This window comes from Panulirus ornatus, chromosome 5 (genome assembly GCF_036320965.1).
Source record: "Panulirus ornatus isolate Po-2019 chromosome 5, ASM3632096v1, whole genome shotgun sequence".
NCBI classification, from domain to species: Eukaryota; Metazoa; Arthropoda; class Malacostraca; order Decapoda; family Palinuridae; genus Panulirus; species Panulirus ornatus.
In genome coordinates, this window is record NC_092228.1 from 39,517,963 (window position 1) to 39,545,798 (window position 27,836).

General features: G+C 42.1%; 1 protein-coding gene across 3 annotated transcripts in view; it reads right to left on the reverse strand.

Annotated features, from left to right (window-relative positions):
* LOC139748680 (cadherin-AgCad1-like) overlaps positions 1 to 27,836 on the reverse strand; it is a 305,223-nt gene that overhangs the window by 187,788 nt on the left and 89,599 nt on the right. For all 3 annotated transcript variants that reach the window (XM_071661965.1, XM_071661968.1, XM_071661967.1), the window contains 2 exons: positions 25,954 to 26,114; positions 18,516 to 18,673 (listed from right to left, as the gene is read on the reverse strand). In XM_071661965.1, coding sequence (XP_071518066.1) covers positions 18,516 to 18,673; positions 25,954 to 26,114 — 319 coding nt within the window. The remainder of the gene's footprint in view (positions 1 to 18,515; positions 18,674 to 25,953; positions 26,115 to 27,836) is intronic.

Consider the following 27,836-nt stretch of genomic DNA (forward strand, 5'->3'; position numbering starts at 1 on the left):
TATAGCCCATGTCTTGCAACCATATAACATTGTTGGAACCACTATTCTTTCAAACATACCCATTTTTGCTTTCCAAGATAACGTTCTCAACTTCCACACATTCCTCAAGGCTCCCAGAACTTTCGTCCCCTCCCCCACACTATGATTTACTTCCGCTTCAATGGTTCCATCTGCTGCCAAATCCACTTCCAGATATCTAAAACACTTAACTTCCTCCAGTTTTTCTCCATTCAAACTTACCTCCCAATTGACTTGTCCCTCAACCCTACTGTAACTAATAACCTTGCTCTTATTCACATTTACTCTCAGCTTTCTTCTTTCACACACTTTACCAAACTCAGTCACCAGCTTCAGCAGTTTCTCACATGAATCTGCCACCAGCGCTGTATCATCAGCAAACAACAACTGACTCACTTCCCAAGCTCTCTCATCCACAACAGACTGCATACTTGCCCCTCTTTCCAAAACTCTTCCATTCACCTCCCTAACAACCCCATCCATAAACAAATTAAACAACCATGGAGACATCACACACCCCTGCCGCAAACCTACATTCACTGAGAACCAATCACTTTCCTCTCTTCCTACACGTACACATGCCTTACATTCTCAATAAAAACTTTTCACTGCTTCTAACAACTTGCCTCCCACACCATATATTCTTAATACCTTCCACAGAGCATCTCTATCAACTCTATCATATGACTTCTCCAGATCCATAAATGCTACATACAACTCCATTTACTTTTCTAAGTATTTCTCACATACATTTTTCAAAGCAAACACCTGATCCACACATCCTCGGCCACTTCTGAAACCACACTGCTCTTTCCCAATTTGATGCTCTGTACATGCCTTCACCCTCTTAATCAATACCCTCCCATATAATTTACCAGAAATACTCAACAAATTTATACCTCTGTAATTTGAGCACTCACTCTTATCCCCTTTCCCTCTGTACAATGGCACTATGCAAGCATTCTGCCAATCCGCAGGCACCTCATCATGAGTCATACATACATTAAATAACCTTACCAACCAGTCAACAATACAGTCACCCCCTTTTTTTTATAAATTCCACTGCAATACCATCCAAACCCATTGCCTTGCCGCCTTTCATCTTCCGCAAAGCTTTTACTCTCTATTCTCTGCTCACCAAATCATTTTCCCTAACCCTGTCACTTTGCACACCACCTCGACCAAAACACCCTATATCTGCCACTCTAACCTTCCAAATACTCACTCCATCTCTTTCTCACATCACCACTACTTGTTATCACCTCCCCATTAGCCCCCTTCACTGAAGTTCCCATTTGTTCCCTTGTCTTATGCACTTTATTTACCTCCTTCCAAAACATATTTTTATTCTCCCTAAAATTTAATGATACTCTCTCACCCCAACTCTCATTTGCCCTCTTTTTTAACCTCTTGCACCTTTCTCTTGACCTCCTGGCTTTTTCTTTTATACATCTCCCACTCGTTTGTATTATTTCCCAGCAAAAATCGTCCAAATGCCTATTTCTTCTCTTTCACTGATATTCTTACTTCTTCATCCCAACACTCACTATCCTTTCTAATCTGCCCACCTCCCACGCTTCTCATGCCACAAGCATCTTTTGCGCAAGCCATCACTGGTTCCCTAAATACTTCCCATTCCTCCCCCACTCCCCTCACCTCCTTTGTTCTCACCTTTTTCCATTCTGTATTCAGTCTCTCCTGGTACTTTCTCACACAAGTCTCCTTCCCAAGCTCACTTACTCTCACTACTTTCTTCACCCCAACATTCTCTCTTCTTTTCTGAAAACCTCCACAAACCTCTACAAAACCTCTCTCTCTCTCTCTCTCTCTCTCTCTCTCTCTCTCTCTCTCTCTCTCTCTCTCCCCCTCTCTCTCTCTCTCTCTCTCTCTATGTGTATATATATATATATATATATATATATATATATATATATATATATATATATATATATATATATTTATTTATTTTTTATTATACTTTGTCGCTGTCTCCCGCGTTTGCGAGGTAGCGCAAGGAAACAGACAAAAGAAATGGCCCAACCCACCCCCATACACATGTATATACATACGTCCACACACGCAAATATACATACCTACACAGCTTTCCATGGTTTACCCCAGACGCTTCACATGCCTTGCTTCAATCCACTGACAGCACGTCAACCCCGGTATACCACATCGCTCCAATTCACTCTATTCCTTGCCCTCCTTTCACCCTCCTGCATGTTCAGGCCCCGATCACACAAAATCTTTTTCACTCCATCTTTCCACCTCCAATTTGGTCTCCCTCTTCTCCTTGTTCCCTCCACCTCCGACACATATATCCTCTTGGTCAATCTTTCCTCACTCATCCTCTCCATGTGCCCAAACCACTTCAAAACACCCTCTTCTGCTCTCTCAACCACGCTCTTTTTATTTCCACACATCTCTCTTACCCTTACGTTACTCACTCGATCAAACCACCTCACACCACACATTGTCCTCAAACATCTCATTTCCAGCACATCCATCCTCCTGCGCACAACTCTATCCATAGCCCACGCCTCGCAACCATACAACATTGTTGGAACCACTATTCCTTCAAACATACCCATTTTTGCTTTCCGAGATAATGTTCTCGACTTCCACACATTATTCAAGGCCCCCAGGATTTTCGCCCCCTCCCCCACCCTATGATCCACTTCCGCTTCCATGGTTCCATCCGCTGCCAGATCCACTCCCAGATATCTAAAACACTTCACTTCCTCCAGTTTTTCTCCATTCAAACTCACCTCCCAATTGACTTGACCCTCAACCCTACTGTACCTAATAACCTTGCTCTTATTCACATTTACTCTTAACTTTCTTCTTCCACACACTTTTCCAAACTCAGTCACCAGCTTCTGCAGTTTCTCACATGAATCAGCCACCAGCGCTGTATCATCAGCGAACAACAACTGACTCACTTCCCAAGCTCTCTCATCCCCAAGTGACTTCATACTTGCCCCTCTTTCCAAAACTCTTGCATTTACCTCCCTAACAACCCCATCCATAAACAAATTAAACAACCATGGAGACATCACACACCCCTGCCGCAAACCTACATTCACTGAGAACCAATCACTTTCCTCTCTTCCTACACGTACACATGCCTTACATCCTCGATAAAAACTTTTCACTGCTTCTAACAACTTTCCTCCCACACCATATATTCTTAATACCTTCCACAGAGCATCTCTATCAACTCTATCATATGCCTTCTCCAGATCCATAAATGCTACATACAAATCCATTTGCTTTTCTAAGTATTTCTCACATACATTCTTCAAAGCAAACACCTGATCCACACATCCTCTACCACTTCTGAAACCACACTGCTCTTCCCCAATCTGATGCTCTGTACATGCCTTCACCCTCTCAATCAATACCCTCCCATATAATTTACCAGGAATACTCAACAAACTTATACCTCTGTAATTTACATATATATATGTATGTGAGAAATACTTAGAAAAGCAAATGGATTTGTATGTAGCATTTATGGATCTGGAGAAGGCATATGATAGAGTTGATAGAGATGCTCTGTGGAAGGTATTAAGAATATATGGTGTGGGAGGCAAGTTGTTAGAAGCAGTGAAAAGTTTTTATCGAGGATGTAAGGCATGTGTACGTGTAGGAAGAGAGGAAAGTGATTGGTTCTCAGTGAATGTAGGTTTGTGGCAGGGGTGTGTGATGTCTCCATGGTTGTTTAATTTGTTTATGGATGGGGTTGTTAGGGAGGTAAATGCAAGAGTTTTGGAAAGAGGGGCAAGTATGAAGTCTGTTGGGGATGAGAGAGCTTGGGAAGTGAGTCAGTTGTTCTTCGCTGATGATACAGCGCTGGTGGCTGATTCATGTGAGAAACTGCAGAAGCTGGTGACTGAGTTTGGTAAAGTGTGTGGAAGAAGAAAGTTAAGAGTAAATGTGAATAAGAGCAAGGTTATTAGGTACAGTAGGGTTGAGGGTCAAGTCAATTGGGAGGTGAGTTTGAATGGAGAAAAACTGGAGGAAGTGAAGTGTTTTAGATATCTGGGAGTGGACCTGGCAGCGGATGGAACCATGGAAGTGGAAGTGGATCATAGGGTGGGGGAGGGGGCGAAAATTCTGGGAGCCTTGAAGAATGTGTGGAAGTCGAGAACATTATCTCGGAAAGCAAAAATGGGTATGTTTGAAGGAATAGTGGTTCCAACAATGTTGTATGGTTGCGAGGCGTGGGCTATGGATAGAGTTGTGCGCAGGAGGATGGATGTGCTGGAAATGAGATGTTTGAGGACAATGTGTGGTGTGAGGTTGTTTGATCGAGTAAGTAACGTAAGGGTAAGAGAGAGGTGTGGAAATAAAAAGAGCGTGGTTGAGAGAGCAGAAGAGGGTGTTTTGAAATGGTTTGGGCACATGGAGAGAATGAGTGAGGAAAGATTGACCAAGAGGATATATGTGTCGGAGGTGGAGGGAACGAGGAGAAGAGGGAGACCAAATTGGAGGTGGAAAGATGGAGTGAAAAAGATTTTGTGTGATCGGGGCCTGAACATGCAGGAGGGTGAAAGGAGGGCAAGGAATAGAGTGAACTGGGGCGATGTGGTATACCGGGGTTGACGTGCTGTCAGTGGATTGAATCAAGGCATGTGAAGCGTCTGGGGTAAACTATGGAAAGCTGTGTAGGTATGTATATTTGCGTGCGTGGGCGTATGTATATACATGTGTATGGGGGTGGGTTGGGCCATTTCTTTCGTCTGTTTCCTTGCGCTACCTCGCAAACGCGGGAGACAGCGACAAAGCAAAAAAAAAAAAAAAAAAAAAAAAAAGACTCATGGTGAGGTGCCTGAGGATTGGCGGAATGCGTGCATAGTGCCATTGCACAAAGGCAAAGGGGATAAGAGTGAGTGCTCAAATTACAGAGGTATAAGTTTGTTGAGTATTCCTGGTAAATCATATGGGAGGGTATTGATTGAGAGGGTGAAGGCATGTACAGAGCATCAGATTGGGGAAGAGCAGTGTGGTTTCAGAAGTGGTAGAGGATGTGTGGATCAGGTGTTTGCTTTGAAGAATGTATGTGAGAAATACTTAGAAAAGCAAATGGATTTGTATGTAGCATTTATGGATCTGGAGAAGGCATATGATAGAGTTGATAGAGATGCTCTGTGGAAGGTATTAAGAATATATGGTGTGGGAGGCAAGTTGTTAGAAGCAGTGAAAAGTTTTTATCGAGGATGTAAGGCATGTGTACGTGTAGGAAGGAAAGTGATTGGTTCTCAATGAATGTAGGTTTGCGGCAGGGGTGTGTGATGTCTCCATGGTTGTTTAATTTGTTTATGGATGGGGTTGTTAGGGAGATGAATGCAAGAGTTTTGGAAAGAGGGGCAAGTATGAAGTCTGTTGGGGATGAGAGAGCTTGGGAAGTGAGTCAGTTGTTGTTCGCTGATGATACAGCACTGGTGGCTGATTCATGTGAGAAACTGCAGAAGCTGGTGACTGAGTTTGGTAAAGTGTGTGAAAGAAGAAAGTTAAGAGTAAATGTGAATAAGAGCATGGTTATTAGGTACAGTAGGGTTGAGGGTCAAGTCAACTGGGAGGTAAGTTTGAATGGAGAAAAACTGGAGGAAGTAAAGTGTTTTAGATATCTGGGAGTGGATCTGGCAGCGGATGGAACCGTGGAAGCGGAAGTAAATCATAGGGAGGGGGAGGGGGCGAAAATCCTGGGAGCGTTGAAGAATGTGTGGAAGTCAAGAACATTATCTCGGAAAGCAAAAATGGCTATGTTTGAAGGAATAGTGGTTCCAACAATGTTGTATGGTTGCGAGGTGTGGGCTATGGATAGAGTTGTGCGCTGGAGGATGGATGCACTGGAAATGAGATGTTTGAGGACAATATGTGGTGTGAGGTGGTTTGATCGAGTAAGTAATGTAAGGGTAAGAGAGATGTGTGGAAATAAAAAGAGCGTGGTTGAGAGAGCAGAAGAGGGTGTTTTGAAATGGTTTGGGCACATGGAGAGAATGAGTGAGGAAAGATTGACCAAGAGGATATATGTGTCGGAGGTGGAGGGAATGAGGAGAAGTAGGAGACCAAATTGGAGGTGGAAAGATGGAGTGAAAAAGATTTTGAGTGATTGGGGCCTGAACATGCAAGAGGGTGAAAGGCGGGCAAGGAATAGAGTGAATTGGATCGATGTGGTATACTGGGGTCGATGTGCTGTCAATGGATTGAATCAGGGCATGTAAAGCGTCTGGGGTAAACCATGGAAAGTTCTGTGGGGCCTGAATGTGGAGAGGGAGCTGTGGTTTCGGGCATTATTGCATGACAGCTGGAGACTGAGTGTGAGCGAAATGTCACCCCACCCTCCCCCCTTTCATGTACTGAAAGAGTGTGCCTCTGAACTTGCAGCTATACTTGTTCGTCTGTTCCATTTCCACATAAAACAAAACTTTTCCTTCTCCTTAAACATGCATTGATACATCCCATCCCTATGAAGGGTGACCATCCTGACTCCACTAAATATCACCCTATTGCTTTGACATCTGCCATTTCTAAAGTCTTTGAATCACTCCTCAACTCCCACATCCTTTAAAATCCTCAAAAATCACAATCTTCTCTCTGACCACCAGTATGGCTTGCATATGGCAAAATCCACTGGTGATATTCTCTTCTATCTTACTGTCTGATCATCATCGCTGAAAGATACTGGGGGGTTATGTGTAGTTGCCCTTGACATATCGAAGGCTTCTGACAGGGTGTGGCATCAGGGGTCTCATCTCTAAGCTCCCCTCTTTTGGCTTCCCTCCCTTACTTTGCCTCCTTCATATCTAGCTTTTTCTCTAGCTGACCTATCTCTATGGTTGCAGATGGATCAGCCTCCCCATTTTCTCCATAAACAGTGGAGTCCCTTATGATTCTGTCTTGTCCCCTACACTTTTTCTCCTTTTTTTCAACAATCTCCTCTCCAAAAATAATCCAACGCAATAATATCCTCATGACTCAAAGCTGCATTCATCCCCATCCTTCAATTTTGCTCCCTCTTCTCTCATTTGATTTGCATCTCATCTTGACACAGCTTCCTCAAAAAACTCAAGACTTGGACAGGATATCTCAGAGGGGTATACAAAATCTTAAGTTTAATGCCTCTTAAACCCAATTTCTACCCATCTCACTATCAAAAACTCCTCCCAAATTTTGTCTTTCCTTTAACGCTTCTGTAAATTCATCCCTTGACTCATTGAACATACTTGGTATTACTGTAACATCCATTCTTTCTTGGAAACCCCACATTACAGGAATAGCTAAGTCTGCCTCTAAGAAATTGGGTGTCCTGTTTAAATATCAAAACTTCTCTTCTGAACATTTGCTCCATTTATGCAAGGGACTGATTCATACTTATATGGAGTTCTACTCTCACATTTGGGTTTGTTCTAGCTCTGTATGCTTACTTGACAGAGTTGAGTCAAAAGTGATCCGACATACAAACTGTCCCAGGCTAACTTCCAAACTTGACCCCCTTGCCCTATGTCACAAAGCTGGATCACTTTTCCTCTTCTATAGGTATTATTTTGGTTTCTACTTCCAAAAGCTGGCTGCTTGTGTGCCCCCACCACTAGCTACACATGCAATAATTGGCAAGCTGCTGCATCACATGATTATTGTGTGGCCATTGGCATCTCAAAGGTGGACCATTTTGATACCTGCTTCTTTCCCTATATATTGAACCCTCGGAACTCTCTACTTTCTCATGTTTTTCCCACTAATTATGACCTGGTACATTTACAAGACAGGTCTTTCAATTCCTCCAAATTTGTAAAATTTTTGCCTTGTCTTTTCTGTCTCAAAATTCTCTCTTGAGGTGGACTTTTGTTCATGACTGGAACCTTCCTCAGTGATGCAGGAAACAGCGATTAAGTAAAATAATAATAATAATCTTTTTATTATCATTATACATTATCGCTATTTCCTGCACAGTGAGGTAGCACCAGGAAACAGACCAAGTATAGCCCATCCACTCATATACATGCATATATACAAAATGCCCACACACACACACACACACACACATACATACATATACAAATCAACATATACATACATAACCATACACATACACAGGCATAAACATATATACACATGTACATGCTCATAGTTGCTTGCCTTAATCCATTCTTGTCATTGTCCCACCCCACAGGAAATAATCACTACCCCCTGCATCAGTGATGGCAACGCCAAGAAAAACAGACAGAAAAGGCCACATTCTTTCACATTCAGTCTCTAGCTGTCATGTGTAATGCACCAAAACCACAGCTCTCTATCCACATCTAGACCCCACAGGCCTTTCCATGGTTTACCCCAGGTGCTTCACATGTCCTGGTTCAGTCCATTGACAGCATGTCCACCCCGGAATACCACATCGTTCCAATTCACTCTATTCCTTGCACACCTCTCACCCTCCTGTATCTTCAGGCCCCGATTGCTCATAATCTTTTTCACTCCCTCCTTCCACCTCCAATTTGGTCTCCCGCTTCTCCTTGTTCCCTCTACCTCTGACACATACATCCTCTTCGTCAGTCTTTCCTCACTCATTCTCTCCATATGTCCAAACCATTTCAACACACTCCCTTCTGCTCTCTCAATCACACTCTTTTTATTTCCACACATCTCTCTTACCTCACACCACATGTTGTCCTCAAATATCTCATTTACAATACATCTACCCTCCTCCATACAACCCTGTCTACAGCCCATGCCTCACAACCATATAACATTGTTGGAACCACTATTCCTTAAAACATATCCATTTTTGCTATACGAGATAACATTCTCTCCTTCCACACATAAGCTAAGTATTTTATGGTAATTCATCTAGTGTCACCTGTTTTCCATCAGTTAAACAGTCACCACTTACTTTAAATTTTTTTTCATTTGGCACAATCGATAACCAACACATTACTGCCATGTTATCCCAATGTAACCCCCTATACTACACTGTAATTCTTCAGTCATAGGTATTAAAAGAAAACAACACAGGTTGAGCATCCCTAATTGGAAGATTCAAAATCAGAAATGCTCCAAAATCCAACATTTTTTGAGTGATGACATGATGTCACAAGTGGAAAATTCCACACCTGACTCGCTTGCCCATGCTGGGGTCTGAAGCTTTGTTGGTGCCAGCTAGTTACAAACCATCGTCACCGCCAGACTTATGTGCAATACTCACTGCTTTTTTTTCACTTGCTACTCTGTGTGAGTAAGTGTAATAAAATGGGTCCCATATCCAAGATATCTTATCATCTATTATCCATCATGATAAATATGGAAAACAGGATGGTATGGAAACAAACAGTTTAAAGCTGAGACAAATCTCAACGTTTTGACCACTCACCGGTCATCCTCAGGAGATATAGATTCCAGCATTCAGTGGCACTGTGTTCCCCAGCAAGTGATGGTCATCCAGTTGGATGCTTTGGTGTGTCACTCTCTAATTGGATCATTTGTCCTGTTGCCTCCACCCATTTACAGCAATCTATGCTATCCGATGTGACCAGCAGATGAACCTAGACCTTGTGTTAATCTTGTTCTTAATCCCTTCCTCTAGGTAAGCTCTCACACTATCACTAAATGGTTAACGCCAAAGCAAGTACAGGCAAGGGACAAAATGTTTAGTGATATTGTGAGAGTTTTTACCTAGAGAAAGGGATTTAGAACAACGTTAACAAATGGTCTAGGTTCATCTGCTGGTCATGTCAGGCAGGGGAGATCGCTGTGAACAAGCGGGGGCAACAGGGAAAATGATTCAATCAGAGAGTGACACACCAAGGCTTCCAACTGGGTGACCATCACTTGTCATTGTGATTTTTACCTTTTTTACTCACACAAAATTTTGGAGTTTATCGGAGGTGAATGTTTTATTTATGGAGGAGATAGCGTTGCTAAATATGTTACACGTATATATAGCAGTTCACCCAAGGAGTTGTCACGCCAAATGCTGGAATCAATATCTCCTGAGGAAGACCATGTGAACGATCAAAATGTTGAGGTATATCTCTGCTCTAACCCATTAGTTTCCATACCATCCTGTTTTCCACATCTTTCATTATTTATTTACATTCATTATTCATTTAAAAATATTACTATACTTATACTTTGTCGCCCTCTCCCATGTTAGCGAGGTAATGCAAGGAAACAGACAAAAGAATGGCCCAACCCACCCACATACACATGTACATACATACATGTCCACACATGCACATATACATACCTATACAACTCAACGTATACATATATGTACACACACAGACATATACATATATATTTATTTCATTTATTTTGCTTTGTCGCTGTCTCCTGCGTTTGCAAGGCAGCGCAAGGAAACAGACGAAAGAAATGGCCCAACCCACCCCCATACACATGTATATACATACACATCCACACACGCAAATATACATACCTATACATCTCAATGTACACATATATATATATACACACACAGACACATACATATATACCCATGCACACAATTCACACTGTCTGCCTTTATTCATTCCCATCGCCACCTCGCCACACATGGAATACCATCCACATATGTATATAATTCATACTGTCTGCCCTTATTCATTCCTGTTGCCACCCCGCCACACATGAAATGAAAACTCCCTTCCCCACATGTGCGTGAGGTGGCACTAGGAAAAGATAACAAAGGCCACATTCATTCACACTCAGTCTCTAGCTGTCATGTATAATGCACCAAAACCAAAGCTACCTTTCCACATCCAGGCCCCACAAAACTTTCCATGTTTACCCCAGACATTTCACATGCCCTGGTTCAATCCATTAACAGCATGTCGAGCCCTGTATACAACATCGTTCCAATTCACTCTATTCCTTGCACGCCTTTCACCCTCCTCCATGTTCAGGCCCCGATCACCCAAAATCTTTTTCACTCCATCTTTCCATCTCCAATTTGGTCTCCCACTTCTTCTTGTTCCATCCACCTCTGACACATATATCCTCTTGGGCTATCTTTCCTCACTCATTCTCTCCATGTGACCAAACCATTTCAAAACACCCTCTTCTGCTCTCTCAACCACGCTCTTTTTATTACCAAACATCTCTCTTACCCTTTCATTACTTACTCGATCAAACCACCTCACACCACATGTTGTCCTCAAACATCTCATTTCCAGCACATCCACCCTCCTTCGCACAACTCTACCTATAGCCCACACCTCGCAACCATGTAACATTGACGGAACCACTATTCCTTCAAACATACTCATTTTTGCTTTCAAAGATAACGTTCTCAACTTCCACACATTTTTCAATGCTCTCAGAACTTTCGTCTCCTCCACCCTATGATTCACTTCCTCTTCCATGGTTCCATCTGCTGCCAAATCCACTCCCAGGTATCTAAAACACTTAACTTCCTTCAGTTTTTCTCCATTCAAACTTACTTCCCAATTGACTTATCCCTCAACCCTACTGTAACTAATAACCTTGCTCTTATTCACATTTACTCTCAGCTTTCTTATTTCACACACTTTACCAAACTCAGTCATCAGCTTCTGCAGTTTCTCACATGCATCAGCCACCAGCACTGTATCGTCAGCAAACAACAACTGACTCACTTCCCAAGCTCTCTCATCCACAACAGACTGTGTACTTGCCTCTCTTTCCAAAACTCTTGCATTCACCTCCTAACAACCCCATCCATAAACAAATCAAACAACCATGGAGACATCACCCACACCTGCCGCAAACCAACATTCACTGAGAACCAATAACTTTCCTCTCTTCCAACACCTACACATGCCTTACATCCTCAATAAAAACTTTTCACTGCTCCTAATAAGTTACCTCCCACACCATATATTCTTAATACCTTCCACAGAGCATTTCTATCAACTCTATCATATGCCTTCTCCAGATCCATAAATGCCACATACAAATCCATTTGCTTTTCTAAGTATTTCTCACATACATTTTTCAAAGCAAACACCTGATCCACACATCCTCTACCACTTCTGAAACCACACTGCTCTTCCCCAATCTGATGCTCTGTATATGCCTTCACCCTCTCAATCAATACCCTCCCATATAACTTACCAGGAATACTCAACAAACTTATACATCTGTAATTTGAGCATTCACTCTTATCCCCTTTGCCTTTGTACAATGGCACCATGCAAGCATTCCGCCAGTCCTGAGGCACCTCACAATGAGTCATACATACATTACATAACCTTACCAACCAGTCAACAATACAGTCACCCCCTTTTTTCATAAATTCCACTGCAATATCATCCATACCCACAGCCTTGCTAGCTTTCATCTTCCGCAAAGCTTTTACTTCCTCTTCTCTGTTTACCAAATCATTTTCCCTAACCCTCTCACTTCGCACACCATCTCGACCAAAACACCCTATATCTGCCACTCTATCATCAAACACATTCAACAAACCTTCAAAATACTCACTCCATCCCCTTCTCACATCACCACTACTTGTTATCACCTCCCCATTAGCCCCCTTCACTGATGTTCCCATTTGTTCCCTTGTCTTATGCACTTTATTTACTTCATTCCAAAATGTTTTTTTAATTATCTTTATTATTCATTTTACTTTTGTCGCTGTCTCCCACGTTAGCGAGGCAGTGCAAGGAAACAGACAAAAGAATGGCCCAACCCACCCACATACACATGTATATACATACACGTCCACACATGCAAATTTACATACCTATACATCTCAACGTATACATATATACACAAACAGTCGTATACATATATACACATGTACATAATTCATGCTGTCTGCCTTTATTCATTCCCATTGCCACCCCACCACACATGAAATAACAACCCCCTCCCCCCACATGTGTGCGAGGTAGCACTAGGAAAAGACAACAAAGGCCACATTCATTCACACTCAGTCTCTAGCTGTCATGTAATAATGCACTGAAACCACAGCTCCCTTTCCACATCCAGGCCCTACAGAACTTTCCATGGTTTACCCCAGACGTTTCACATGCCCTGGTTCAATCCATTGACAGCACATCGACCCCGGTATACCACATCGCTCCAATTCACTCTATTCCTTGCACGCCTTTCACCTTCCTGCATGTTCAGGCCTTGATCACTCAAAATCTTTTTCACTCCATCTTTTCACCTCCAATTGGGCTTCCCACTTCTCGTTCCCTCCACCTCTGACACACATATCCTCTTGGTCAATCTTTCCTCACTCATTCTCTACATGTGACCAAACATCTTTCTTATTCTCCCTAAAATTTAATGATACTCTCTCACCCTAACTCTCATTTGCTCTCTTTTTCGAATGTTGCACCTTTCTCTTGACCTCCTGCCTCATTCTTTTAAACATCTCCCACTCATTTGCATCATTTCCCCGCAAAAATTGTCCAAATGACTCTCTCTTCTCTTTCACTAATAATCTTACTTCTTCATCCCACCACTCACTACCCTTTCTAATCTGCCCACCTCCCTCGCTTCTCATGCTACAAGCATCTTTTGCACAAGCCACCACTGCTTCCCTAAATACATCCCATTCCTCACCCACTCCCCTTACCTCCTTTGTTCTCACCTTTTTCCATTCTGTACTCAGTCTCTCCTGATACTTCCTCAGAGAAGTCTCCTTCCTAAGCTCACTTACTCTCACCACTCTCTTCACCCCAACATTCTCTCTTCTTTTCTGAAAACCTCTACAAATCTTCACCTTTGCCTCCACAAGATAATGATCAGACATCCCTCCAGTTGCACCTCTCAACACATTAACATCCAAAAGTCTTTCTTTCACGCGCCTATCAATTAACGCATAATTCAATAACGTTCTCTGGCAATCTCTCTTACTTATATACGTATACTGATGTATATCTCGCCTTTTAAACCAGGTATTCCCAATCACCAGTCCTTTTTCAGCACATAAATCTACAAGCTCTTCACCATTTCCATTTACAACACTGAACACCCCATGCACACCAATTATTCCCTCAACTGCCACATTACTCACCTTTGCATTCAAATCACCCATCACTATAACCTGGTCTCGTGCATCAAAACTACACACTCACTCAGCTGCTCCCAAAACACTCTCCTCTCATGATCTTTCTTCTCATGCCCAGGTGCATATGCACACATAATCACCCATCTCTCTCCATCCACTTTCAGTTTTACCCATATCAATCTAGAGTTTACTTTCTTACACTCTATCACAAATTCCCACCACTCCTGTTTCAGGAGTAGTGCTGCTCCTTCCCTTGCTCTTTTCCTCTCAATAACCCCTGACTTTACTCCCAAGACATTCCCAAACCACTCTTCCCCTTTACCCTTGAGCTTCGTTTCACTCATTGCCAAAACTTCCAGGTTCCTTTCCTCTAACATACTACCTAGCTCTCCTTTTTTCTCATCTTGGTTACATCTACACACATTTAGACACCCCAATCTGAGCCTTCGAGGAGGATGAGCACTCCCCGCATGACTCCTTCTTCTGTTTCCCCGTTTAGAAAGTCAAAATACAAGGAGGGGAAGGTTTCTAGCCACCCACTCCCATCCCCTTAAGTCGCCTTCTACGACATGTGAGGAATGCGTGAGAAGTATTCTTTCTCCCCTATCCCCAGGGATAAAAATAAAAAAAATTGAAAATATCATGTACGCATTATGTATATATATATGTAAGAAAGTAAACTCTAGATTGATATGGGTACAACTGAAAGTTGATGGAGAGAGATGGGTGATTATTGGTGCATATGCACCTGGGCATGAGAAGAAAGATCATGAGAGGCAAGTGTTTTGGGAGCAGCTGAATGAGTGTGTTAGTGGTTTTGATGCACAAGACTGGGTTATAGTGATGGGTGATTTGAATGCAAAGGTGAGTAATGTGGCAGTTGAGGGAATAATTGGTATACATGGGGTGTTCAGTGTTGTAAATGGAAATGGTTAAGAGCTCGTAGATTTATGTGTTGAAAAAGGACTGGTGATTGGGAATACCTGGTTTAAAAAAGAGAGATATACATAAGTATACGTATGTAAGTAGGAGAGATGGCCAGAGAGCGTTATTGGACTATATGTTAATTGATAGGCGCAAGCAAGAGAGACTTTTGGATGTTAATGTGCTGAGAGGTGCAACTGGAGGGATGTCTGATCATTATCTTGTGGAGGCAAAGGTGAAGATTTGTATGGGTTTTCAGAAAAGAAGAGAGAATGTTGGGGTGAAGAGAATGGTGAGAGTAAGTGAGCTTGGGAAGATGACTTGTGTGAGGAAGTACCAGGAGAGACTGAGTACAGAATGGAAAAAGGTGAGAACAAAGGAGGTAAGGGGAGTGGGTGAGGAATGGGATGTATTTAGGGAAGCAGTGATGGCTTGCGCAAAAGATGCTTGTGGCATGAGAAGCGTGGGAGGTGGGCAGATTAGAAAGGGTAGTGATTGGTGGGATGAAGAAGTAAGATTATTAGTGAAAGAGAGGAGAGAGGCATTTGGACGATTTCTGCAGGGGAATAATGCAAATAAGTGGGAGATGTATAAAAGAAAGAGGCAGGAGGTCAAGAGAAAGGTGCAAGAGGTGAAAAAGAGGGCAAATGAGAGATGGGGTGAGAGAGTATCATTGTATTTTAGGGAGAATAAAAAGATGTTTTGGAAGGAGGTAAATAAAGTGCATAAGACAAGGAAACAAATGGGAACTTCAGTGAAGGGGGCTAATGGGGAGGTGATAACAAGTAGTGCTGATGTGAGGAGATGGAGAGAGTATTTTGAAGGTTTGTTGAATGTGTTTGATGATAGAGTAGCAGATATAGGGTGTTTTGGTCGAGGTGGTGTGCAAAGTGAGAGGGTTAGGAAAAATTATTTGGTAAACAGAGAAGAGGTAGTAAAAACTTTGAAGAAGATGAAAGCCAGCACGACAGCGGGTTTGGATGGTACTGCAATGGAATATATAAAAAAAGGGGGTGACTGTATTGTTGACTGGTTGGTAAGGTTATTTAATGTATGTATAATTCATTGTGAGGTGCCTGAGGATTGGCGGAATGCTTGCATGGTGCCATTGTACAAAGGCAAAGGTGATAAGAGTGCTCAAATTACAGAGGTATAAGTTTATTGAGTATTCCTGGTAAGTTATATGGGAGAGTATTGATTGAGAGGGTGAAGGCATGTACAGAGCATCAGATTGGGGAAGAGCAGTGTGGTTTCAGAAGTGGTAGAGGATGTGTGGATCAGGTGTTTGCTTTGAAGAATGTATGTGAGAAATACTTAGAAAAGCAAATGGATTTGTATGTAGCATTTATGGATCTGGAGAAGGCATATGATAAGAGTTGATAGAGATGCTCTGTGGAAGGTATTAAGAATATATGGTGTGGGAGGCAAGTTGTTAGAAGCAGTGAAAAGTTTTTATCGAGGATGTAAGGCATGTGTACGTGTAGGAAGAGGGGAAAGTGATTGGTTCTCAGTAAATGTAGGTTTGCATCAGGGGTGTGTGATGTCTCCATGGTTGTTTAATTTGTTTATGGATGGGGTTGTTAGGGAGGTGAATGCAAGAGTTTTGGAAAGAGGGGCAAGGATGCAGTCTGTTGTGGATGAGAGAGCTTGGGAAGTGAGTCAGTTGTTGTTCGCTGATGATACAGCGCTGGTGGCTGATTCATGTGAGAAACTGCAGAAGCTGGTGACTGAGTTTGGTAAAGTGTGTGAAAGAAGAAAGTTGAGAGTAAATGTGAATAAGGGCAAGGTTATTAGGTACAGTAGGGTTGAGGGTCAAGTCAATTGGGAGGTAAGTTTGAATGGAGAAAAACTGGAGGAAGTGAAGTGTTTTAGATATCTGGGAGTGGATTTGGCAGCGGATGGAACCATGGGAGCGGAAGTGAATCATAGTGTGGGGGAGGGGGCGAAGATTCTGGGAGCCTTGAAGAATGTATGGAAGTCGAGAACATTATCTCGGAAAGCAAAAATGGCTATGTTTGAAGGAATAGTGGTTCCAACAATGTTGTATGGTTGCGAGGTGTGGGCTATGGATAGAGTTGTGCGCAGGAGGGTGGATGTGCTGGAATGTTTGAGGACAATATGTGGTGTGAGGTGGTTTGATCGAGTAAGTAATAATAGGGTACGAGAGATGTGTGGTAACAAAAAGAGTGTGGTTGAGAGAGCAGAAGAGGGTGTTTTGAAATGGTTTGGTCACATGGAGAGAATGAGTGAGGAAAGATTGACCAAGAGGATATATGTATCAGAGGTGGAGGGAACGAGGAGAAGTGGGAGACCAAATTGGAGGTGGAAAGATGGAGTGAAAAAGATTTTGAGGGATCAGGGCCTGAACATGCAGGAGGGTGAAAGGCGTGCAAGGAATAGAGTGAATTGGAACGATGTGGTATACCAGGGTCGACGTGCTGTCAATGGATTGAACCAAGACATGTGAAGCGTCTGGGGTAAACCATGGAAAGTTGTGTGGGGCCTGGATGTGGAAAGGGAGCTGTGGTTTCGGAGCATTGTTACATGACAGCTAGAGATTGAGTGTGAACAAATGGGGTGTTGTCTCTCCTAGCGCTACCTCGCACACATAAGGGGGGAGGGGGTTGTTATTCCATGTGTGGCGAGGTGGCGATAGGAATGAATAAAGGCAGACAGTATGAATTATGTACATGTGTATATATGTATATGTCTGTGTGTGTATATAAATGTATACATTGAAATGTATAGATATGTATATTTGCGTGTGTGTACGTGTATGTATATACGTGTGTATGTGGGTGGGTTGGGCCATTCTTTCGTCTGTTTCCTTGCGCTACCTCGCTAATGCAGGAGACAGCGACAAAGCAAAATAAATAAATAAATAAATAAGGACAATAAATGAGGACAATGTGTGGTGTGAGGTGGTTTGATCGAGTAAGTAACGTAAGGGTAAGAGAGATGTGTGGAAATAAAAAGAGCGTGGTTGAGAGAGCAGAATAGGGTGTTTTGAAATGGTTTGGGCACATGGAGAGAATGAGTGAGGAAAGATTGACCAGGAGGATATATGTGTCGGAGGTGGAGGGAACGAGGAGAAGAGGGAGACCAAATTGGAGGTGGAAAGATGGAGTGAAAAAGATTTTGTGTGATCGGGGCCTGAACATGCAGGAGGGTGAAAGGAGGGCAAGGAATAGAGTGGATTGGAGCGATGTGGTATACCGGGGTTGACGTGCTGTCAGTGGATTGAATCAAGGCATGTGAAGCGTCTGGGGTAAACCATGGAAAGCTGTGTAGGTATGTATATTTGCGTGTGTGGACGTATGTATATACATGTGTATGGGGGGGGTTGGGCCATTTCTCTCGTCTGTTTCCTTGCGCTACCTCGCAAACGCGGGAGACCGACAAAGAAAAAAAAAAAGAAAAAAATAAATAAATAATTATTATATATGTAAATATTCCAAAATTCAAAAAAACTAAAATCTAAAATACTTCTGGCCCCAGGCATTTCAGATAAGGGATACTTAACCTGTAGTTACTAAAATTCAATACTCAATATATAGCTAGGTCCTACCTGTAGTGGAATTGCTTTTAAGTTGTGTTGCTCTATCGACAACAATAATTTCCAAGTCAACTTTATCTGCCAATTCATAGTCAGGTTTTGCAGCACCAACTTGGATTTTTCTAATATGCTTCGGATAGGATGAATCTACATTGTCCAGTTGAAACCACCTGTAAACAAAAAATGTCACCTAAACATCCCTACAAATACAACAATCAATAATGGGCTAAAAATGGATAAACAATATGAAAAGACTGAGGATATGGGCATTAAAACAGAACACATCTTAAAGAAATAAGGATGCACTAAGGTATGATATATAAGATAAATTTGTAAATGAGGTGGTAAATAGATCTGAACGACAAAGTTTAATAATTTCAGTAAGTTAAGTATTCTAAGTTAAGTATTCTAAGTCCAAGATAAGTGGACAAATATGCTTTCCTAAAAGTATTCTGAAAGTAAACATAAGTTGAGGGAATAATTGGTATACATGGGGTGTTCAGTGTTGTAAATGGAAATGGTTAAGAGCTTGTAGATTTATGTGCTGAAAAAGGACTGGTGATTGGGAATACCTGGTTTAAAAAGCGAGATATACATAAGTATACGTATGTAAGTAGGAGAGATGGCCAGAGAGCGTTATTGGATTACGTGTTAATTGACAGGCGCGCGAAAGAGAGACTTTTGGATGTTAATGTGCTGAGAGGTGCAACTGGAGGGATGTCTGATCATTATCTTGTGGAGGTTAAGGTGAAGATTTGTATGGGTTTTCAGAAAAGAAGAGTGAATGTTGGGGTGAAGAGGGTGGTGAGAGTAAGTGAGTTTGGGAAGGAGACTTGTGTGAGGAAGTACCAGGAGAGACTGAGTACAGAATGGAAAAAGGTGAGAACAATGGAAGTAAGGGGAGTGGGGGAGGAATGGGATGTATTTAGGGAATCAGTGATGGATTGCGCAAAAGATGCTTGTGGCATGAGAAGAGTGGGAGGTGGGTTGATTAGAAAGGGTAGTGAGTGGTGGGATGAAGAAGTAAGATTATTAGTGAAAGAGAAGAGAGAGGCATTTGGATGATTTTTGCAGGGAAAAAATGCAATTGAGTGGGAGATGTATAAAAGAAAGAGACAGGAGGTCAAGAGAAAGGTGCAAGAGGTGAAAAAGAGGGCAAATGAGAGTTGGGGTGAGAGAGTATCATTAAATTTTAGGGAGAATAAAAAGATGTTCTGGAAGGAGGTAAATAAAGTGCGTAAGACAAGGGAGCAAATGGGAACTTCAGTGAAGGGCGCAAATGGGGAGGTGATAACAAGTAGTGGTGATGTGAGAGGGAGATGGAGTGAGTATTTTGAAGGTTTGTTGAATGTGTTTGATGATAGAGTGGCAGATATAGGGTGTTTTGGTCGAGGTGGTATGCAGAGTGATAGGGTTAGGGAAAATGATTTGGTAAACAGAGAAGAGGTAGTAAAAGCTTTGCGGAAGATGAAAGCCGGCAAGGCAGCAGGTTTGGATGGTATTGCAGTGGAATTTATTAAAAAAGGGGGTGACTGTATTATTGACTGGTTGGTAAGGTTATTTAATGTATGTATGACTCATAGTGAGGTGCCTGAGGATTGGCGGAATGCGTGCATAGTGACACTGTACAAAGGCAAAGGGGATAAGAGTGAGTGCTCAAATTACAGAGGTATAAGTTTGTTGAGTATTCTTGGTAAATTATATGGGAGGGTATTGATTGAGAGGGTGAAGGTATGTACAGAGCATCAGATTGGGGAAGAGCAGTGTGGTTTCAGAAGTGGTAGAGGATGTGTGGATCAGGTGTTTGCTTTGAAGAATGTATGTGAGAAATACTTAGAAAAGCAAATGGATTTGTATGTAGCATTTATGGATCTGGAGAAGGCATATGATAGAGTTGATAGAGATGCTCTGTGGAAGGTATTAAGAATATATGGTGTGGGAGGCAAGTTGTTAGAAGCAGTGAAAAGTTTTTATCGAGGATGTAAGGCATGTGTACGTGTAGGAGGAGAGGAAAGTGATTGGTTCTCAGTGAATGTAGCTTTGCAGCAGGGGTGTGTGATGTCTCCATGGTTGTTTAATTTGTTTATGGATGGGGATGTTAGGGAGGTGAATGCAAGAGTTTTGGAAAGAGGGGCAAGTATGAAGTCTGTTGGGGATGAGAGAGCTTGGGAAGTGAGTCAGTTGTTGTTCGCTGATGATACAGCGCTGGTGGCTGATTCATGTGAGAAACTGCAGAAGCTGGTGACTGAGTTTGGTAAAGTGTGTGAAAGAAGAAAGTTAAGAGTAAATGTGAATAAAAGCAAGGTAATTAGGTACAGTAGGGTTGAGGGTCAAGTCAATTGGGAGGTAAGTTTGAATGGAGAAAAACTGGAGGAAGTAAAGTGTTTTAGATATCTGGGAGTGGATCTGGCAGCGGATGGAACCATGGGAGCGGAAGTGGATCATAGGGTGGGGGAGGGGGCGAAAATCCTGGGAGCCTTGAAGAATGTGTGGAAGTCGAGAACATTATCTCGGAAAGCAAAAATGAGTATGTTTGAAGGAATAGTGGTTCCAACAATGATGTATGGTTGCGAGGCGTGGGCTATGGATAGAGTTGTGCGCAGGAGGATGGATGTGCTGGAAATGAGATGTTTGAGGACAATGTGTGGTGTGAGGTGGTTTGATCGAGTAAGTAACGTAAGGGTAAGAGAGGTGTGTGGAAATAAAAAGAGCGTGGTTGAGAGAGCAGAAGAGGGTGTTTTGAAATGGTTTGGGCACATGGAGAGAATGAGTGAGGAAAGATTGACCAAGAGGATATATGTGTCGGAGGTGGAGGGAACGAGGAGAAGTGGGAGACCAAACTGGAGGTGGAAAGATGGAGTGAAAAAGATTTTGTGCGATCGGGGCCTGAACATGCAGGAGGGTGAAAGGAGGGCAAGGAATAGAGTGAATTGGATCGATGTGGTATACCGGGGTTGACGTGCTGTCAGTGGATTGAATCAGGGCATGTGAAGCGTCTGGGGTAAACCATGGAAAGCTGTGTAGGTATGTATATTTGCTTGTGTGGACGTATGTATATACATGTGTGTGGGGGTGGGTTGGGCCATTTCTTTCGTCTGTTTCCTTGCGCTACCTCACAAACACGGGAGACAGCAAAAAAAAAAAAAAAAAAAAATTTCTTTTTAAACCAACAGCTGAGCTCTTGCCATCACATGCATGTCTAAAATTAAAAAGGGACTATAGTAGAGGCTCACAAGTCTGTATTGCTCATGTGACTGTACTATGTGTAGCTGACAGAAGAGGCTTGATTAGCATAAATGGTAAAAAATGGCAAACTGATTATTTCACAAAAGAAACTATACGTAAAACACCTCATTACTGTTTAGCTATTGTTCAAATCTGAGACAAATCTGCCTGAAAACAATGAAATTCTGGCTGTTTGAAGGTAGTTTTATTTTTTGTAACATTAGCCATCTGTTAATAGTGGAAGTTAAGGTTGCCAGATGCAATTCTGAGGAGCCACCAAAAAAACATCCATGACAAGTTTTTTTTCAGATTGGCTCAATGGTTTTAGAAAAGATTTTTATGTGATTTTTTGACAACAGGTAAAACAAAAAAATTTCACAGAAAACCTAAATAAGATGTTTAACAACTTATTATCATGTAGGCGCAATTAAGATTTGAGCCAAACCTATCTTCAGGTTTAATTTGTTTATGGATGGGGTTGTTAGGGAGGTGAATGCAAGAGTTTCGGAAAGAGGGGAAAGTATGCAGTCAGTTGTGGATGAGAGAGCTTGGGGAGTGAGTCAGTTGTTGTTCGCTGATGATACAGCGCTGGTGGCTGATTCATGTGAGAAATTGCAGAAGCTGGTGACTGAGTTTGGTAAAGTGTGTGAAAGAAGAAAGCTGAGAGTAAATGTGAATAAGAGCAAGGTTATTAGGTACAGTAGGGTTGAGGGACAAGTCAATTGGGAGGTATGTTTGAATGGAGAAACACTGGAGGAAGTGAAGTGTTTTAGATATCTGGGAGTGGATCTGGCAGAAGCTGGTGACTGAGTTTGGTAAAGTGTGTGAAAGAAGAAAGCTGAGAGTAAATGTGAATAAGAGCAAGGTTATTAGGTACAGTAGGGTTGAGGGACAAATAATTGTGAGGTAAGTTTGAATGGAGAAAAACTGGAGCAAGTGAAGTGTTTTAGATACCTGGAAGTGGATTTGGCAGAGGATGGAACCATGGAAGCAGAAGTGAATCATAGGGTGGGGGAGGGGGCGAAAGTTCTGGGAGCGTTGAAAAATGTGTGGAAGTTGAGAACAATATCTTGGAAAGCAAAAATGGATATGTTTGAAGGAATAGTGGTTCCAACAATGTTATATGGTTGCGAGGCGTGGGCTATAGATAGAGTTGTGTGGAGGAGGGTGGATGTGCTGGAAATGAGATGTTTGAGGATAATATGTGGTGTGAGGTGGTTTGATCAAATAAGTAATAATAGGGGAAGAGAGATGTGTGGTAATAAAAAGAGTGTGGTTGAGAGAGTAGAAGAGGGCGTTTTGAAATGGTTACATGGAGAGAATGAGTGAGGAAAGATTGACCAAGAGGATATATGTGTCAGAGGTGGAGGGAATGAGAAGTGGAAGACCAAATTAGAGGTGGAAAGATGGGAGTGAAAAAGATTTTGAGTGATCGGGGCCTGAACATGCAGGAGGGTGAAAGCATGCATGGAATAGAGTGAATTGGAACGATGTGGTATACCAGGGTCAACGTGCTGTCAATGGATTGAACCAGGGCATGTGAAGTGTCTGGGGTAAACCATGGAAAGTTCTGTGGGGCCTGGATGTGGAAAGGGAGCTGTGGTTTCGGTGCATTATACATGACAGCTAGAGACTGAGTGTAAACGAATATGGCCTTCATTGTCTTTTTCCTAGCGCTACCTCGTGCACATGCAGGGGGAGGGGGTTGTTATTTCATGTGTGGCGGGGTGGCAACAAGAATGAATAAGGGCAGACAGTATGCATTATGTACATGTGTATATATGTATATGTCTGTGAGTGTATATATATATATATATATATATATATATATATATATATATATATATATATATATATATATTCTTTTCTTTCTTCTTTCAAACTATTCGCCATTTCCCGCGTTAGCGAGGTAGCGTTAAGAACAGAGAACTGGGCCTTTAAGGGAATATCCTCACCTGGCCCCCTTCTCTATTCCTTCTTTTGGAAAATTAAAAAAAAAATAATGAGAGGGGAGGATTTCCAGCCTCCCGCTCCCTCCCCTTTTAGTCGCCTTCTACGACACGCAGGGAATACGTGGGAAGTATTCTTTCTCCCCTATCCCCAGGGATAATATATATATATATATATATATATATATATTTTTTTCTCTTTTTTTTTTTATACTTTGTCGCTGTCTCCCGCGTTTGCGAGGTAGCGCAAGGAAACAGACGAAAGAAATGGCCCCCCCCCATACACATGTACATACACACGTCCACACACGCAAATATACATACCTACACAGCTTTCCATGGTTTACCCCAGACGCTTCACATGCCTTGATTCAATCCACTGACAGCACGTCAACCCCTGTATACCACATCGCTCCAATTCACTCTATTCCTTGCCCTCCTTTCACCCTCCTGCATGTTCAGGCCCCGATCACACAAAATCTTTTTCACTCCATCTTTCCACCTCCAATTTGGTCTCCCTCTTCTCCTCGTTCCCTCCACCTCCGACACATATATCCTCTTGGTCAATCTTTCCTCACTCATTCTCTCCATGTGCCCAAACCATTTCAAAACACCCTCTTCTGCTCTCTCAACCACGCTCTTTTTATTTCCACACATCTCTCTTACCCTTACGTTACTTACTCGATCAAACCACCTCACACCACACATTTTCCTCAAACATCTCATTTCCAGCACATCCATCCTCCTGCGCACATCTCTATCCATAGCCCACGCCTCGCAACCATACAACATTGTTGGAACCACTATTCCTTCAAACATACTCATTTTTGCTTTCCGAGATAATGTTCTCGACTTCCACACATTTTTCAAGGCTCCCAAAATTTTCGCCCCCTCCCCCACCCTATGATCCACTTCCGCTTCCATGGTTCCATCCGCTGACAGATCCACTCCCAGATATCTAAAACACTTCACTTCCTCCAGTTTTTCTCCATTCAAACTCACCTCCCAATTGACTTGACCCTCACCCCTACTGTACCTAATAACCTTGCTCTTATTCACATTTACTCTTAACTTTCTTCTTCCACACACTTTACCAAACTCAGTCACCAGCTTCTGCAGTTTCTCACATGAATCAGCCACCAGCGCTGTATCATCAGCGAACAACAACTGACTCACTTCCCAAGCTCTCTCATCCCCAACAGACTTCATACTTGCCCCTCTTTCCAGGACTCTTGCATTTACCTCCCTAACAACCCCATCCATAAACAAATTAAACAACCATGGAGACATCACACACCCCTGCCGCAAACCTACATTCACTGAGAACCAATCACTTTCCTCTCTTCCTACACGTACACATGCCTTACATCCTCGATAAAAACTTTTCACTGCTTCTAACAACTTGCCTCCCACACCATATATATATATATATATATATATATATATATATATATATATATATATATATATATATATATATGTATGCGTTGAGATGTATAGGTATGTATTTGTACACGTGTGGACGTGTATGTATATACATGTGTATGTGCGTGGGTTGGGCCATTCTTTCGTCTGTTTCCTTGCGCTACCTCACTAAAGCGGGAGACAGCGACAAAGTATAATAAATGAATAAATAAATAAATAAACCTTGGTTCAGTATATGACATAAAGCAGCTGCTAATAATTTCCTACTAAAGTGCAGAGCATATATCAAAAATAGCAGTACACCCATAGAATAACTCCTACTGATGATTATTCCCTATCAATGTATAGAACATACATCCAACTATCATTATAATTGGTAAAAAGAGTTAAGACTAAAAATAAGTGATAACACATGGTTGTTTGGTAAACATTTAAGTTATTATTCAAAGGAAAATGCCAAAATGGCAAGCGGGTCAAGTTTCTGGGAGAGTTTATACATAGGACCACTTTTGTTTTAAGTAAGGATGCAAAGCTATAACCATCCCAGATGTTAAAGCAGTACTCCATACAAGAACAGATCAATTCTTTGTATAAATGGAGTAAACGTTCAGAAGAAAAGAAATTATGACATCTGCACAGGACTACCACTTTCTTAGAAGCATAATGTGTCCTTTGAGAAAGACATCAATGTTCAAGGATCAACAATTATATATCTGGTTAATAAGCTGCTGTCTAGTTAGAAATAAAAAGGAATTAAAAAAAAAATCTCTATGACTGACCTCTTCAGAAATGCAGCTAAATACTGCCACTTATCTAATCAGATGCAGTCACGCTGATAAAACCATACTTACGTATCAAGTGCATCCACTTTCACAGGAATCCCATTCTTAAATGGCACTGAATTATCCCAGTCAATATCAAAGGAGATACTTGCGTTGGAATCTGCATCCTCTACCACAACAGTCCCAACATATGTCCCAGGACCACTGTTTTCAGTCACATTCATAGGAGACTGTAATGCACATATATTTTAGAAATTCATGAAACACTTTACATATTATCATCATATATCATCCAACAACCCCTTTCAGAAAAGGTCCTGGTGTTACCCAAGACCATTTTCTGGGGTCTACTGCAGCTCCAAGGCTACACTACACTCAGCAGCAGAGACAGGATAGACTCCTTCGAAGCAAAAGACCTTTAACAAGACTATATGGGAGGGTATTGATTGAGAGGGTGAAGGCATGTACAGAGCATCAGATTGGGGAAGAGCAGTGTGGTTTCAGAAGTGGTAGAGGATGTGTGGATCAGGTGTTTGCTTTGAAGAATGTATGTGAGAAATACTTAGAAAAGCAAATGGATTTGTATGTAGCATTTATGGATCTGGAGAAGGCATATGATAGAGTTGATAGAGATGCTCTGTGGAAGGTATTAAGAATATATGGTGTGGGAGGCAAGTTGTTAGAAGTAGTGAAAAGTTTTTATCGAGGATGTAAGGCATGTGTACGTGTAGGAAGAGAGGAAAGTGATTGGTTCTCAGTGAATGTAGGTTTGCGGCAGGGGTGTGTGATGTCTCCATGGTTGTTTAATTTGTTTATGGATAGGGTTGTTAGGGAGGTGAATGCAAGAGTTTTGGAAAGAGGGGCAAGTATGAAGTCTGTTGGGGATGAGAGAGCTTGGGAAGTGAGTCAGTTGTTGTTCACTGATGATACAGCACTGGTGGCTGATTCATGTGAGAAACTGCAGAAGCTGGTGACTGAGTTTGGTAAAGTGTGTGAAAGAAGAAAGTTAAGAGTAAATGTGAATAAGAGCAAGGTAATTAGGTACAGTAGGGTTGAGGGTCAAGTCAATTGGGAGGTAAGTTTGAATGGAGAAAAACAGGAGGAAGTAAAGTGTTTTAGATATCTGGGAGTGGATCTGGCAGCAGATGGAACCATGGAAGCGAAGTGGATCATAGGGTGGGGGAGGGGGCGAAAATCCTGGGAGCCTTGAAGAATGTGTGGAAGTCGAGAACATTATCTCGAAAAGCAAAAATGGGTATGTTTGAAGGAATAGTGGTTCCAACATTGTTATATGGTTGCGAGGCGTGGGCTATGGATAGAGTTGTGCGCTGGAGGATGGATGCGCTGGAAATGAGATGTTTGAGGACAATGTGTGGTGTGAGGTGGTTTGATCGAGTAAGTAACGTAAGGGTAAGAGAGGTGTGTGGAAATAAAAAGAGCGTGGTTGAGAGAGCAGAAGAGGGTGTTTTGAAATGGTTTGGGCACATGGAGAGAATGAGTGAGGAAAGATTGACCAAGAGGATATATGTGTTGGAGGTGGAGGGAACGAGGAGAAGTGGGAGACCAAATTGGAGGTGGAAAGATGGAGTGAAAAAGATTTTGTGTGATCGGGGCCGGAACATGCAGGAGGGTGAAAGGAGGGCAAGGAATAGAGTGAATTGGATCGATGTGGTATACCGAGGTTGACGTGCTGTCAGTGGATTGAATCAGGGCATGTGAAATGTCTGGGGTAAACCATGGAAAGCTGTGTAGGTATGTATATTTGCATGTGTGGACGTATGTATATACATGTGTATGGGGGTGGGTTGGGCCATTTCTTTCGTCTGTTCCCTTGCGCTATCTCGCAAACGCGGGAGACAGCGGCAAAAAAAAAAAAATATTCTGTTTTGTCAATGATGAAGTTAGTGCCTCACAAAAGATGGCTTTTCACTCACTCAGTGTAATCCTGAGCA